Genomic DNA, 17,256 nt, shown 5'->3' with positions numbered 1-17,256 from the left:
AACCAGAATAAAAAATAAAAAAAAGAGGGGGGAGGGGGGGGCTCAGGTCTTTTGTTTTCAGCCTCAACTTTAGCTTTTTATTTGATAATGAGCTATAAGGCTTCATCTGATCTGCAATTTGGTAGTTGGTCAGGCATAAATTTAAAAAATTATATCTAATAGAAGTTACAAAAATTACGAAATCTACCAATTCTAAATAGGATACGAATTCATTGCCTTTTTTGAAGAATCCGGGCCTTTAATTGCCAATAATTAATGAAAAAGATTTACAATGGATAATTACCTATTTATGATCTCACTTTAAATATAGATTATTAACGTTTAAAATGTTAAAGAATGGAGAAATTAAAGTTTAAGTAGCCTGCGAGGCAACAGAAGCATGCATCAATCATTAATCTGGGAGTATAAGAAATCAAATGATGATTTATGATTTGAATAGCTAATAGAAATAATCTTTACTATAAAAAAAATCTACAATACTTATACAGGAAAATACAGAGAATAATATGTTTGATATTTTCATCTTGTTTAGACATGACATTTAAATTTCATTATTGTAGAATCACCGAGTGCCATTGCATGAACAGGTACTTGAATGCCATAATCTTTCTTTTCTTTTCCATAAGTAAAATACATTCACTAACGTAGAAGATCCAAGAAAAAAAAACACAAACAATGGCCCCAAAGCAGCTAAAACATTGACCCGACCCCATGAGAACAATCAAGACATCAAGAAGTCCCATCCGATGCTTTGACCACGGGCATGTGCTGGCTTTAATCTGAATGAGTGTATTGCTTTTGTTTCTTTCCTTCCCTTTAAAGACTCCACTGTTCATTTCTCGCCAAATACCACCAAGAAATTGCAAGAAAGTAAAAGGTTCCATGGGATTCTAACATCTTGCACTAAAAGCATGTGTCAACCAGCCTTCAAAAACAACCGAGATAGTTAAAAGAATGGTACAATACATATGAAACAACAGGAGGAAGTGAGACCAAATAGTAGATGCTCTTAGACAATGGAGTATAAGGTGGTTTGACTGATTCACTACTCTCATTAGACATAACATAGAAGTGGACAATAATTTTCCTACATGTGACAAGGTGATCAATGCTTAAAACTTTATCAAGGTAGTATCGGAAAAAAAAACCCATCCTAATGGACATCATGGCACTGTTAAAAGAATTCATTTCAAAATGAGAAGTGGTGAGAGCCTTCAGTTCTAGGAGGAATTGTGGTGTGGTTCAAGACCCCAAACACAAGAATTCCCACTTTTATATGCAATTTCAATTCATAAACCTCAATATTTATATCAGTTTTTAGGGGCGGGATAGGATGAGACCATCTCACAGGGCTTTATATTAGAAGAAATCATAAAGACCAGGAAATTTATCTTTCAGCGAGATTATTTGCGGACATTAGTGGCAACCTAAATTGCTCATCTAACGATGATAGGAGGGTTCAAATGATAAGTCATGATGGGTACTTTTTTGCCAAGTCATTTTATTTTGCCATGGATATTCTTTCAAATTCAAGATCCTTGCCATCCTCTCCATCCTTTGTATTATGGAGTTCCCAAGTGTAGATTAAGAGTTGAAGAAGGAGAATAGAAGAAGATATTGGAGACACGTGGGAAGAGTCGAAATTGTCTCCAACCCTAGCCGACACAATCTATTATATTTCGTAACCAAATAAAAAAAGGAAGAAAAAGACAATACAACCCGAATAATGACTTATTATTCCTAACAAAAAAGTTCCATAGAAAGTGACTTTTTTCAACTGGTTTTTGTTCCTTGATAAAAAATTTATCATTGATCTCATCATCAGCCTACTGTGAATTTTTTGTCAAATGTACAAATCAAGCAGAGAACCACTGGATCATCTTTTCTTTCACTGCACTATTGCGTGGAAGATCTTGAGTTTTTCCTTTCTTCCTTTGAGGTGTCTTGGGTTCTTCCTTTTCGACCTTGATCTCTTCCGCAGCAGGTCAACTTGTTCTTTTCCTACAAAAGGGTCAAGTCTTTTGAAACGGCTGCCTAACACACTGTTAGGCCTTTGAAAGGAAGGTAGATAGGATATCATTTCGACATCAAGTATCTCATCTTTTGTTGATCCAAATCTTTTAAGGAGTGCAAAGGCCTTTTCTTTGAAGCCTTTGTCTTTCAATGGGATATGGGATCTATTGTTTGAGAGATAACCAACTAGATTCTTGCAGGTGTTTCAGTGGACTTGGATCTTTTTCTCTGTAGTTATTTTGTATTTCCATGGGGAGGTTAGCTCAACCTCTATATATAATTTGTCCTTATTTAATTGAATTGATTTCATACAGATATAATGGTCGTTCATTATTTTGTTTCATTCTAGTGCGCTATGAGCATGTTTAAAGCTTTTGTTCTATAATTTCCCAAAATATCAGTGGTCCCTGTATATTCTTAAAATTCACATGATGTTCCCACAGTTTCTAAATTTTCTTAAATTTTCCATAAAGTTCCATTAACTTCCACAAATTAATACTATTATTTTAAGGAATGATGTGTACTCCAAAACCTTGAATAACAGATAAACCACCCCTTATATTGCACGAAGTTCAATACCAAGCAATCAGACGATTCTCTGAGTGTGATCAATGGACATCATGAGTACAGTTTGGCCATTTCCATAAGTCCATAAAACCTAAACATCCAGTGATGAAATCAAATGTTTACAGATATTCAATTGTTGTTAGATTCAGTGTCCCAATAACATGACAGCCCACAGGATATCTTAGTGTGTTTCTCTTATTGAACGAAAAATAAATTTTTAAATGTTTAACAGTAAGTCCATTACAAAGAAAATACGTAACATAAAACTCACCAGCCAAACCGTACAAGAGTACAGAAACCCTGAATTTTGAAGAAAGTGCCGAAGGACATAGAGGTGGAGTAAGTACAGATGCCAAAGTCTTCACAGTCTCCCGGTGCAATGGAACAAACTCTTTTAAATCATCAATCAATGCATCAGAGGGAACTGAAGAAGGCACACTCCCTCCAAGAACAAGAGCGGTTTGATTGCAGTTGACACGAAGAACATGTTCATCTGATGGCTCCATAGCCATGACCTTTAAACAAAACAATCCCAAACTTGTTACATTATTTTTTCAAAAAGTCTCCACAACTAATCAGAAAGTAGGGAAATTCACCTTGAAGTATATTACACTGTCCATTGAATTTTCATGGGTCTTTTGACTGCAAGGAATGCACAACTCCGAATTGCAATTCCAATTTATGCGAACGCAAAAAACATCATCTCTAGCTAAATATCTATCAACTTTGAAGTAACTTTGAAGCACTAAATCAATCATTTCTTGACGATCTTCAGTTTCAATAGATGAAATTCCCTTAAAAGATTCAATGGTACCACATTGCGGTATTTTAACAAAAGAGACCCTCAAATGTGATGCAAATCTTGGTAAATGAGCACAAGGAGCCAGTTCTACAGCAACTATAGGGGCACCAATTCTCTTGTCATCCATCTCGTCCTTTTTAACTTTAAACAACGATGTTATAGTCTCTTCTCCCCCATGAACAAGAGATTTCAGGCATGATATGTGCAAGTCAAGATTAAATGCTAAGAGAGGAGACAGATAAGCAGCTTCATTGAGTGGCCGGTTGTTGTTTGGAGGGAATGCATAAGAAGGAAAAACAACCATTGTGTGTGGGGGATGGGAAAAGGGCAGGTTCATTTCGGATGGGCATTCTTGGCCCCCCGTGTCAGGTCTGTCTAGAACAACCACCCTACCAAGTCTTTGTACCCTTGTCCCAACATTTCTGACAAGCACCTCACATATCAAAAAGAAAAAAAGTGATGTTTATTCAGATAAACAATGAACACCTTGGAATCGCAAAAATAACTAAAATAAACTCAAATAATAATAGAATATGAATACAGAAGAAAGAACCTTAACAGCTCACAAAGGAAATGCACACCAGATCCTTAAGACCTATTACTTATGCACTATATAATTATAACGAAAACAAGAATAACACTTCATCCAAAAGATATGTTGGAGAATTAAAAAATAAATCACCAAATTTCAGGCAGAACAAAAAGTGCCACCCGTGTCATGGAACTGTTCAGAAAATGTTCTACTCTGATATTTATTTATTTATTGATAAGTCAAAGATTTTTTTATTAAAAGCATGGTGAGGTAACCATGAAGCAAACTACAAGCAAGCGAAAAGAAAGAAAAAAGAATAAACCCAAACTAAACAGAGATCCTACACACCAAATCTCACTTGGTTACAAAGTCTTCAAAGAAGACCCCCTTTGGCTATTGAAAAACCTTACTCCACAAGAATAATGAACCCAAGATGGAGAGGATGACTCCTTGAACCATAGACTCCTTCCCTTCAAAAGTCCTAAAGTTCCTTTCCTTCCAAATTTAGCAACAAAAAGCAAATGGAGTTAGGCTCCACAACTTTCTCTTAAAACCCAAGAAACCCATTTCAATGGCTAGCCAATTATCCACTAGATTGCAAAAGGAACTCGGAGCACACCAAGCCACCCCAAAAAGTCTCATGTGGATGTACCAAATCTCTAAGGAAAGCTTAAAATGAAGAAGGATGTGATCCACTGATTCTAACCTGATATACAATCCTATTGACTGAGTGTAGCAGCATTCGAGTTTAATCTTGGAAAGGGGGATTTCTTACTTGTGCAATTAGGGTAAGCTTATCAAACCAATGCTCAATAGCATGCATACCTATTGATCAAGTTTTTTCCACTTTCCCAAGCAGATCTAGGAAGTTGTTAGCTAAATTGATTCTAGATTTTTATGGAATGGACCTAATTTAGCCTCCAAGAATTATGCCATCGAAGTTGTGTTTGAAAGTTGGTCTCCTCAGCTATGTTTGCAAGTCTCCTCTGCAGCATCACGAGTGTTCGAGTGGATGTTTTGATGGAGGACACAAAGGAGTGGGAGTTGATAAATTTTTGGGTCCAACTCAAAACCAATTGGCAATGAGTGGAGAGGCCTGGGAGCTTATAAGGAGAGAGACAAGGCAATTTGTGTCTGATGTGGAACTAAGCTCAACACAACCCCGCACGTGTGGGGCGGACTAAGCCAAAGCACGTTGAAATATGAACAGGGTGACATGGAGGAGAGAAATGCCCACTCTAATACCATGATAAATTTAAGGGTCCAACTCAAAACCAATTGGCAATGAGTGGAGAAGCCCAGGAGCTTATAAGGAAAGAGACAAGGCAATTTGCGACCGATGTTGGACTAAAATCAATAGGAGGTTAATAAGGATAAAATCTTCTCTATTAGTTTTTTCTACAAGTCCTTTGTGTTTGGTCCATCTCAACCGTTTCCTGGTTCTACAATTTGGGGACAAAAGTTTCTCCAAAGATGATTTTTTTTCCTGATCAGCAACACTTGGAAAAATTCTCACCTTGGATTAGTTAAGGGTAAGGGGTATCAACACTATCAATTTTTGTTTCTTTGTAAATCTTGTGGGGAGTATGTCTATCACATTCTCATTTATTGTCCCTTTTTTAGAGAAGTTTGGGCTCATTTTCTATCCTTTTTCAGTGTTTTTTTGTGCTTCCCTAGCTCTTTCCAAAGTTGTGTTTGGAAGTTGGTTTGTTCCATCATTTCCCTCTTCGAAAAAAAAAAAAAAAAATCCTTTGGGCCCTAATCCCTTTGCCATAGGCTGGGCCATTTGGTTGGAACGGAACAGTAAGGTGTTGAAGATAAGGTGCATTCTCGGCAAGAGGTGTTGCTCTCTATTTTGGGGTTCTTGTTCTAGTGAAGCAAATTATTTTCATAATTTAGAGGAAGATTCTTTGAGGATTTTGTGTATAGATGGGGAATCTTTTGTGTGGTGGTTGAGTTTGTGGTTCATTAGTTGTTTTTTTTTTTTTTCTTCTAGCTTGTATGTTGTGGTGGCTACCTTGGCCACTTTTCTCTCTTTCTTTTCCTTAATAATAAATTCCATTGCTTTGCTTATCCAAAAAAAGAAAAGAACAATGCCGCTGAATGGAGCAAAGTTTGTTGTCCTAAGGAGGAGGGTGGGATGGGTATCAAAGAAGTGAGATTGTGGAACCAAACTGCGACCTTGAGATTAGTATGAATCATTACTTCAAAGAGAAAATGTCTATGGATTGATTGAATCTAACTAACTTTAGTAATTCCAACCCCTTTTGGATAGTGTAGTGCCCTTTAGATTGCTCTTGGGCTTGGAGGAAGATAATAAAAGCTCGCAAGGAAGTGACCCTTGGTTAGCGGTCCTTGGTAAAATTTTAACTTTAGACAATATGATGGCAAGGGGAGTTACTTCTATAAATCTTTGTTTTATGTGTAAGTCAAGTGGGGAATCAATTGATCAGCTTCTTATTCATTTCCCTTTCGCAAGAGAGGTATGGACTCACTTTCTCTTTCAATTCAGAATGTATTGGTGTTTCCTGTTGTGTTATCCGCCTCCGCTCCCGAGTGTCATGTGCTCACGTATCATACCCCAATTCAACTCGTGACCCACTTATATTGATAGTTGGGTCTTTCCTCATTAAATTGATCTTTTGGGGTAAATGGTTATTAACATAGTATCAGAGCACTAAGTTCATATAGGTCATGGGTTCGAGTCTCCTCGAAGGAATTTTCCACCCTTATGGGGGAAGGGGAGTGTTGTGTCATCTGCCTCCACTCCTGCGTGTCACGTGCTCAAGTATTGTACCTCAGTTCGACCCGTGAACTTCTTATATTCATAGTTGCGCCTTTCCTCCTCAGATCGGTCTTTTAGGATAAATAGTTGTTAACATTTCCCTTTCTCAGTCCTAACTTTGTTTCAAAGTTGGTACCTAAAGCAAACTCTCTTAGAGAAAAAATCATTTGGTCATTAACACCTTTGTTGTGTGTTGGGAATCTGGCTAGAGCAGAAATTTAGATCTTTGATGGGAAGGAGCATCCCCTGTACGAGATGTTTTTGTCCATCTAGTCTTATCTTCTGATTGAGCAAGATCTTGAAGATATTTAAAGGAGTCATTTTTTTAGGACTTCCTGTTCAAGTGGGACTTATTATGTGTTGCATGAGATTTGTATTGTTGTTTGTCTTCATTGTTGTTTTCAATTTTCTTTCCTATTGTATTGTTGAGTGGCTGTCTCAGCCTCTTTTTCTCTCTTTTTTAATAAAATTTTAACTAATAAAAAAAAAAGCTCGTGAGGAAGCAAATGATAAAATTTGACATATGATAGGAAATGAGGAAGACATGAAGATATGGCATGACTGTGGCATTCGGAAGGCATTCATTTAAACTATTTTCAAGATGTGCTACTATATTATTCTAAAGTTCACCTGGAAGCAAATGTTTTGATCCTTGCCAAGGGAGGGAAGTGGAATCCCCCAGAGATAGCTATTGGTTCCTTCCTTGGATTGAATTTGGCATGATCATGACGGAGTGGAGCTTGACACATAGGTGGAGGATGAGGTTGTTTGGTGTTCTGATTCTCTGTTAAATCGGCCTTTGAGAATATGTATGTGAAGACCTAAAAGTTAGCCTGGGTCGATCTGATGTGGCATAAGAGAGCTATTATGAAGTACAAAATAACTTTATGGATGGCTTTGATGGGGAGTTTAAAGATTCAAGACTGGTTAAAAACGATGATCATAGTGCAACAATTGACATGTATTTTTTGCAGGGGTGCTCTACAAAGCATTGGACATTTGTTCATGGGATGCTTGTATGCCAAAGAGAAATGGAATAGAATGCTAAACGGTCTTTATACTAAAGAAATGAACTAGATTGAGAGAGTGTATTGCAATGGATATTCTCAACCTTCAAGGTAAGAATGCCTCTTTGGTTTTTAAAAGAGCTTCATTCTTAGCAACAATTTATTGAAAGAAAGTAAGCAATGGATACGTACCAGTGAATCAGATGTTATGGATAACTTTTTAAGGGTCGACGCAGAAAGCCCGACCAAAGCGGAATCATCCAAAGAAGCCTCCTTTGGGTTCCAAAACTCGGTTCGATTCTTCGAGAGACGGAGAATCCCTGCAGGTAACTGCAAAGAGAGTGAATTTTTAATGTCCCTGCCGACTTCAAATTGTTCTCCCTCGCCATCTTCTTCTTTGGCTTTCTTCGCAGAACACAGTACGGAATCAAGAAGGGATTTTGTCGAAGAAAGTATCAGAGGCTTCCTTCGCTCCACCATTAAAGCTCAATCTGGAAGCAAAATGGAAAATCTAGGAATTTGAATTAGGGTTTCTGGGAACTGATAAATATGGAAACCTAGAAGAATCCTTAAACCATAAAATAAAATATAAAAAAACTCAGACAGATAGAAAGAGAGATTTTAAACTTCTGTAAGAATTGTGACCGTCGATGCAATTCTGCAGCTGAGGCGAAGCTCTGAATTTGCTGCAGGACCGTGGTGCAACTGCACTAGAAAGAGAGATGCTATTGGCACCCTAAGTTTTACTCATGACACGCTATTTCTTAAATTATTTATCACACTCCAATTAAAGATTAAAACACCCCCTCAACCATTACAAGGTTTGGCTTAAATTAAATGGGATCTTTTCCAAACCGTGCTCAACATATATGTCCAAAATTCCGGTTTCAGTATTCTGTCATTTTAATTTCTAAAACATGCATTTTGAACGAATTTGTCACTTTTATAATTAATGAATTTGCTATTATATCTATGATAGATATTAAAAATGACGAACTCATGAGTTCGTAGGTTATAAAAATCTTGAATGTATGTTTTGAGAATTAAAATGAATAATGAACCGAATTTGGAATTTTGTCGTATTCTCCATGAAATGGAGATTCACCCTTAAATTATAATCTCAACATTACAAAACATGATAACACTAGTTCAAATAATTTAGCAAAAATAATTGTTTAGAATTATTAATAAATATCTTTATTTTTACTTCTTTTCAAATCTTCATAATGTTTTTTATTTTTAATTGGGGTATCATAGGTAAAGGTTGGGGTGCCAATAACAGCAGGGAAATTATGAAAGGGAAAATTCTAGCGTCCAACGTTGTTGGACGTACACTGACCAACAAATCAATGAGAGTTTGATATCATGAAGTGAAAGTTTTTTCTTTTCAATAATACCCTCATATTTATCAAAAACTATACTTAAACTCAATGGCATATGAAAATTTCAAGGAAATTAGAGGTAAGGTGGTAATTGTAGTAAATCAATCTTTAATATTATAATGATAAAACGTGTTGTAGAAGTCATTCGACGCCAAAATTTGGAATCCCATAAGTGCCTGCAATCCCTTTTGGATAATCTTAGTTAGTTTTTAAAATTATAAAAATATCCTTTTATACCCTTTAATTAATATTTTAAATTAAAAAATAAGTGCTTTGAACATAGAGTAGGAACAAACCTAACCAAAATAATTTAGTAAGACTACGAAAAATGGTGCTTAAGAATGGAACCTAATGGTATAATTGACAATGAGAATCCCAAAAATGGATATTCATGTATCTCCAAGGATAAAGGATAAGAAAAAAAAAAGAAAATGGAAATGAACTATGCAAAGTTCCAAACTAGTCGACGTTTATTGAGAGAAAGCCTATAAATGGGTCAACAACCGATTCAAAAGGCATTGATCATTTTCTAAATGAAGGTTTGATTCTAGATTAAGCATCAAAAACATTTTAACAAAATACTACCTCAACGTCCGACAATGACAAAGAGTGCATCAATAACAAGTTTGGATGGAGAACATTGGTGATCACAATGGTTTTGTGATCAGCAAAAAATTCTTTGCATCTTTGACCCCATCAATGGTAACTACTTGTTGGACTAAGTAACATCACCAATAAAATGACCAACAAGACTAATTAGGAGACATTTGGGCATTTTGGTGGTAGAACCTCAAAAGAAGTTCCTCTCCTTAGATTCGCACCATATAGTGGTATTTGGGATCTCGAGTGGGATATTATCCATTATTAATGCCAAACACTAGCACGCTATGAAAGGAACAAAACCCTATTTTGCAGTTGTTCCTGGCAAGTCTGCAGGGAAGCGCTTTGACATGGTTCTATAGGCTCTCTTATATGAGCCTATCTCTAATTTGAAGAGCTCAGGACTACTTACATGGCCTAGTATATATGCACTAGAAGCAAGATGTTGATGTGGGTATGCCCTTTAATCACATGATGATGCAAGAGATAACAGTCATCACTTTCAAAAATGCCATTTCGTCGAGTCATGATTTTATATGAATCATTAGTGAAGGAGAAGAACGACAATTGAGAAGTATGCGAAACTGGAGACTAAATGCTACCACAGTCATCCATATCGTCTCAACTCCAAAAGGGATGAAGTTCGAGTAAAGCAAATGTTCTGAATGCTGAGGGCATCAGACCTGAAGAGGAAAAAATAGGTAAGAGGAGGGAAAATGGCACAAGTGAAAATCTTTCCTAATGAGATTATATTACGTTTCAAACGAAACCTTACTTCCAACAACCAGACTTGATGGGTCAACAGAAGCTAGATTAGGAGTATTGTGCTTATTACCATTCAAGGATACACCAAACAAATCGGTTCCAATTGCTAGGAAACCACCTCCAAAAGCTAATCAAAAGAGCATTTTACAATAGTAAGTATTGAAATTAAAGGAGCAAAAACTCAATGATGAGACTCCTCTAAGGAATGTTTTGTCACCTTAACCACTTAGAAAACTAAATCTGACAAGAAGGAGGGTTTGATGTCATTATGTAGATTTCTCAATTCGTATTTAGATCCATTGTTGTAGTTGCAATCACACTACGTCATAATTCGTTAAATACCACGATAAAATTGCGGAACAAATGATTGTTTGTATTAGTCATTTTAAGGTGACATATTATATCAGTTATTCCAAGTGAAACGACTCCAAGTACAATTGCTTCATTATAGTTTCACCATCAATCAAAATCGTTTACTTCTTTGAACTAAACAAACCGCATTATAGTTTCATGAAGTAGATTTTGATCTGAACTCCTTTTATAATAGTTGTATTGTGGTATTTTTGTTGGGCTTCATTTAGGGTAAAATTACGATTTGAACTAAAGAAGAAGATAAAAAGATTTCAATTTGGTCTCCTTCATTGAGGTGAAATTTGAACTTTCCTCGACGAAGATTGAAGATTGGCCTATTAAAGATGAAGATGACGTCATTGATGATCAATGAGATTTGAACTCCAAAAGAAGATTAAAACAATTTCAATTCATTCTGTTTTGTTAAGGTAAGATCTAAACTTTCCTCCACAAAGATTGAAGATTGATCTGTTGAAGATGAAGATGACGCCATTGATGATAGATGATATATAAACACAAGAAAAAGATTACCACGATTTCAATTTGTGAGTTTTAGAGCTTTGTTCAATCTCCCCCACTCTAATCATTTTAACTTACCTTCAATCTTTTGGATTTGAAGTGAGTTTCTACAAAGTTTGTGATCGAATTTTTAGGTATTGTAGACACCCCATTTTTGCACTCGCCTGATTAATCAACTCGTCAACCCGATTGCAATGATTCCCAATGATAGATGTTATTTCCATTGCTTTGTTTTGTTACCAGATGTGTTTCAGAAATCCGGATGAGGTATCTCGAACTGACAAAACCTTAGAAACCACGCTACGCTAGAAAAATACAATTCCAGAAACACAGAAATTATCATCTTTCAATAAAAAGAAGTTTCACGATAAAAATCACTAAAGATTGGTCAAATTATCAAAATACCCCTAACATCAAAACAACCCTAAAGCCTATGTTACGATTAGGAAAACCTATTCAAACACATTAAATTACAAATCGAAACCAAATAAATATTTTCACCAATTTACACAGAATTCGACAAAATTACGAAAATACCCCTCATAAAGTTCACAATCATTTCACACAAAAAATTTCATAAATGACACAAACTAATATTTCCATTGAATTTCTTACAAAAAATCGATTATAAAATATCCTAGAACATTAAAAACTGACTTAAAACGCAAAAAATCATCTTCGGAGGTAAAACAGTAATTTCACAATTTTCATAATTAAAAATTTTAAAATTAATAAATAAAATATTAAATAATTAAAGTGAAATATTAATGAAATTAATTTAAAATTTTGAACCAAAGAAATCGATCAACCTGGTTCTCAAGTAAAATTGTTAAGGGTTCGTGAGATATTTATTTAAAGACCCCTTCATTTGGGGGTCCAAAGAATTAAAGATATAATTCAGGGGGGTCCTCCAAAAATTTAAAGCCAATCAAGTAAGACTGAATTCAAGGTATTAAAGTCAATCAAGCAAGACTGAAGTCAAAATTAAAGTCAATTAAGCAAGACTAAAGTCAAGATATTAAAAGTCAATCAATTAAGACTAAAGTCAAAATATTAAAAGTCAATCAAATAAGACCAAAATTCAAAATCATAATAGAATTCTAATTAAATAATAACTCTATCTAATAGAGTTCTAACTAAAACACAACTCCACCTAAAATAATTTTAATTAAAACACAACTCTACCTAAAACAAGTCTAACTAAAACACAACTCTAATTAAACACTAACTCTATCAAAATCAACCCCTAAAAAAAATCTATAAATAGGGGTGCTCACACCCTATTTTCGATAAAAATCATAAACCCTAAGAGAAGTAGGTCCAAAAGCCCCCCTAGCTTCCCATAAACCCTAGTTTTGGAGCCCCAACTCCTTACCTAACATCCCTCCTTCGATTTTAGCTTAAAAAACACTTAAAAGCCTTCCAAAAATATCCCAAAATCCACAACAAACTCGAAGAATCCAGATCAGAAAAATGAGATACCTTACCTCGGAGATCAGAAATCAAATCCAGAGACAGAACGAAGCAAGGGAGTACGGTATAAGGAGTTATTTTTGCCGGATCTAAGGGAACAAAGTCTTTGCTATCGAAAAGGTATAACTTCTTATTTTTTATTTTATTATTATCTAGGTTTTTTTTTAGCAATGTAACCTATTTGGGAAGTTAGTAGAGACCGACTTTGGCCGGGCGGGGTTGGTGCCTAACACCTTTTAACCCCGTAACATGATCCCCGAATTCAGTTTTTTTCTGTTCTAGATTAGTCCTTTATCTGTTTAGATTCATTGATCGGTTCCTAGGCCGTAATAACTAGGTGGCGACTCCCAAACCTCAAGGGTCAAAATCGGATCCGCGCACCCCGTGGATCGAGGGCGCTTTCAGTGGCGACTCCACTGGGGACATTGAGGATCAAACTTGAAAAACCCCAAGTATGGGAGTATTTGTTAACATGACCTAGAATGTTTTTAGTTTTAGTTATTTGTATATCCGTTTTTTTATGTTTTTTTTAATTCAATTATTGATCATGTGTATTTGGATTCTAGATATTCTGCGTTTGCATATTGTCAATTTTTTTTTTATGGTTCAATCAAAAGTCATTCGGAATGACCCTAAACAATGCGAGATTTCAAACGAATAGTCTTTATTGAGGGTGGGATAATGGTTATTGGACCATGATTTTTTACACATGTAAGCATATTTTGATTAAAAATTTAGGTGTGTGCTTGATCTGGCATTTGACAATTTTCCTTAAAAAAAAAAAAATCATAAAATAATTGCTTTTAGGAACAACAACGTTTTTTTACTTGATGGCGGGTGTGTGACAACATTTTTAATTTGTTTTTGTTAAAAACAAAAAAAAAACAAAAAAAAAAATTTCATGAAATAATTGCTGTTTGGAACAGCAACGTTTTATTTTTGGTGGCTAGTGTGCAACAACATTTTTTTATTTGTTTTTTAAAAATTATTTTTTTAAGGGTTCTGTTTACAACAACACTAAGTTGGTGTGTAATAAAAAAAATTGCATTTTTTTCTATTATCACATCATCTTCTTAAAAAACACTACCCTCATGTCTATCGTCCTTAACCAAGAGGCCGAATTCAACTCTCTGTTCGATCGGCTAAAATCTCAGCCCGATTGGTGATAATTCTTGATCAGAATCGCTATTTTCTCGTGATTCAAAGTTTAAAACCAATAGTTCCTTTCGAAATTGGCTCAAATTCAGTGAGAAGATCAATCTCTCTTCCTTCGGTCGAAGATAAATTCAGAGTTGTTGGTTCGGATCAGCAGGAAACACTCGATTCAAAGTGAAATAATAGATCTCGTTCGGAGCCGAATTTGTTTTTTCAAATTAAATCCCTGATGATTTCTTTTGAAATAGTTTGAATCTTCGACCGTAATTTTCTATTTGGGTTCGTTTGAAACCCAGTTTTTGAGAATAATAATGCCGATTTCTATGTTAGAGAGGAAGAGATAATGAAAATCGAACATAAAAATTGTTCTGGATTGATCCCTTTTCGTACCATTGAGGAGTTTGAACGTTGATCCAGTTACTGTGTTCGTTTGTGTCTGGTTCGTTCGACCGAATCACAAGATCGTCGATTTGAATCGGTGATCGATGTTTCGATTTGAGCTTTCTACGAATTTTATCTTGTCGATTTGAATCGGTGATCGATGTTTCGGTTTGAGCTTTCTACGAATTTTTCTCCCTTAAACTAAGTTTGCTGGATTTTTTTTTTTCGATGTTTTTCTTGGACTTCATTGGTTGAATGATTCTGAACCTCAAAACAATTTTAGAAACTTGAATCATCCAATCAGGATGCAATAGTAGAATTAATTGAATTTTTGATGTGTGAATTCCGAATGTTGTCGAGAGTATGAGTTCTCTGTTTTTAGTGCTGGATAGAGGGCATGTTCGAAAAAATAAAAATAAAAAATCAGAATAATAAAAAAATCTATGTGGCTGAAATCTAATTCGAGAATCATTCTGATTGAGGAGATTCCATGCAAGTCTCTGTCTAGTTTGGGTGTTTTAGTTTTTTATGTTGTCACACCAATATACCATCGAGATTCTAAATTTTTCCTTTAATGGCCAATGGTTTGGCATGGCAAATATTGGTGGTTTTATTTTAATTTTTTTTTTTTTAGTTTTTTTAAAAAAAGAAAAATGTGTTCTTTTAAGTTTTTTTATAAAAAATAAAAAAAAAAATCGATTTTATTGCTTGATAAAAGTCAATTTGTTTTCTAAAATATTTCATTTTTATTTATTTATTTTTTATTCTTTTTCTCTATCTCAATTTAAAAATCATCATAATTTCTCATCCCAACGATTGTTATTTCATTCTTAATCCAATATCCTCAGAAATGTCAATTTGGTTAAGGTCGCCCCAAAATAACCTTAATTGGACCATATAATTTTTTGAGGGGCTTATTTCAATGATCTTGTTTGAAATACATGTTTGATATTGATCATAATGTTGATGTGATGGAATGTGATCGGATTGGTATGTAATGTTCATGTGATATCAATGTTGTAGTGATATGATCTGGCCCATGGACTTATTTGTTAAAAAAGGCCCCGGGCACACCCCACCCTGTTTTGCACACACCACATGCACGTTTACTGTTTTGCACACTTACACGTCCTATATAGCCAACGTGGCACTAGTGCGTGGCCCGGTCTCTTCGGAGATGCGACATCATTCATGAAAACCACAACTTCAGTCACGTACCTTAGGCTATATCAAACTGGGGCATTAATACCGTCTGATCAGGTGATTCTGAGAGGTATATTGATGCACCCAGGCTGGAGCGACCTGAGCCTTTGACCTATTGTGAGCCACACAGTCACATGTCCCGATTGCCAACGTAGTACTAGTACGTGGTCGGTCCCCTCATGGGATGCCAAACCATTTATGAAAGCTACAACTCTTGACTCGTACTCATAGATATGTAAAAGATAATCTAAGTATATCAATTGCACTTCTTAGTCAAAACCAGTGCCTAAGCAAGATCTTGCCCCGCTATACCCTACTGTACGAGGGGGATAGACTACGTCTATTCTAGACGAGAGGTATTTAAGTGGGCCCTTACTCAACATCGTGCGCCACCTCTCAACTGGAGATCGAACTGGCTGTTTTTGGCTTCAGAGAAGTGAATTGAGGTTTTAGATTATCACCTATACGGTATATCAAACCAAGTCACCACGTGTCGAAAGGTATATAGGTGTGCTTGGGCAAGGGTGGCCAGATAAAAATGCATTGCACGTAGTAAGCCTAGAGTCTAGAAACCTTCCCTGTATGTCACGATTCGAACTTATCGTGGGTGTTCCCGGGTTGTTTATTGAATTGAACCTTTTGATTGATGAATGTGTGTGAATGATGTAGATCAGAGTATATGATTGTCCTCAAGGATCAAAAATATTGTTTTTGAAAATTAAAATGGGTGCACCGACCCAATAAAGAATCCATTCTTTTACAATAATGACCCAGTCCATCCCGATCCAACAATCATGGTTGGCCAAGCCATTTAAATTGAAAATAAAAATCAAATTTTCAAAAGAAGACAAATAGTTTACAGAAAGAAAATATTTTCCAGAAAAGATTGGTTTCCAAAAGAAGTGTTCTCTAGAAGAAATGTTTTCCGAGAAAAAATATTTTTCATAAGAACAAGATTTTCTGAAAGAAAAATATTGATATTTTACATGGACCTTGGAAGAGTACTAAAATACCCTTTTGTGTCAAACCAGGATACTAGTCGCAGGCGATAACCCAATCGATCAGTTAGTCAAAACAACCGTCATAGGAATGCACCCTGTAGAGAAGATCAATTTTGGGAGATTCATGTTGAGGAGTGCTCTCTACTTTCACGAGTTTGAGATAGATTGGAACCTCTTACATGCTATGGCTAAGCGATGGAACCCCTATCTTCACATATTCCATAGGGTATATGCATTTGTGCCCTACTCACGAGGATTATTGTGGCATTATGAGGATATCCACTTCAGGCCCTCATTGAAGACCAGATATTCTGGTGACCTCGCCACAGGACTGAATATTTCCAAGGAAGAAGCCAAGGCCTTAGTCCATGACGGGAGATTGAACTTAGTAATTTTATTGGGCCCGTATCGCTCCCGCAGTCATCCTATCAATGTAAGACCCGAAGCCTGGCGAGCTACTAGAGATTATCCATTGTGCCTAGGAATCCTAGCCCAATACATACTGACCTCCAATAGTGATGGTCAAACTATCCCTGAGTCCTTCATAGATATAGCCTCTCAACTCTCAAGGAAATCCAACCCAGTACCTCTCATCCTAGCTGAAACCTTCTCAGGTTTAGATGCCATAAAAAATGATGAGCGGGAAAGTTTTAAGGGAAGCCCCTACTTACTCTATGTGTGGCTTTGTGACCGTCTCAAAATCGTAGAGGTTCCCTCAAA

At 35.8% G+C, this 17,256-nt stretch overlaps 1 protein-coding gene across 1 annotated transcript in view; it reads right to left on the bottom strand.

Annotated features, from left to right (window-relative positions):
• PEX6 (peroxin 6) overlaps window positions 1–8,444 on the bottom strand; it is a 30,447-nt gene extending 22,003 nt beyond the window's left edge. The window contains 4 exon segments of the mRNA XM_086440844.1: window positions 2,852–3,095; window positions 3,177–3,815; window positions 7,899–8,197; window positions 8,334–8,444. Of these exon segments, the coding sequence (XP_086296970.1) occupies window positions 2,852–3,095; window positions 3,177–3,815; window positions 7,899–8,186 (1,171 nt within the window). The 5' untranslated portion in view covers window positions 8,187–8,197; window positions 8,334–8,444.
• Between the last annotated feature and the right edge of the window lie 8,812 nt (window positions 8,445–17,256).

This window comes from Akebia trifoliata, chromosome 1 (genome assembly GCF_017979445.1).
Source record: "Akebia trifoliata isolate Shusen 1 chromosome 1, ASM1797944v1, whole genome shotgun sequence".
Lineage (NCBI taxonomy): Eukaryota > Viridiplantae > Streptophyta > Magnoliopsida > Ranunculales > Lardizabalaceae > Akebia > Akebia trifoliata.
The sequence above is the reverse complement of the archived record's forward strand: the minus strand, read 5'-3'. Positions and strand labels throughout refer to the sequence as shown.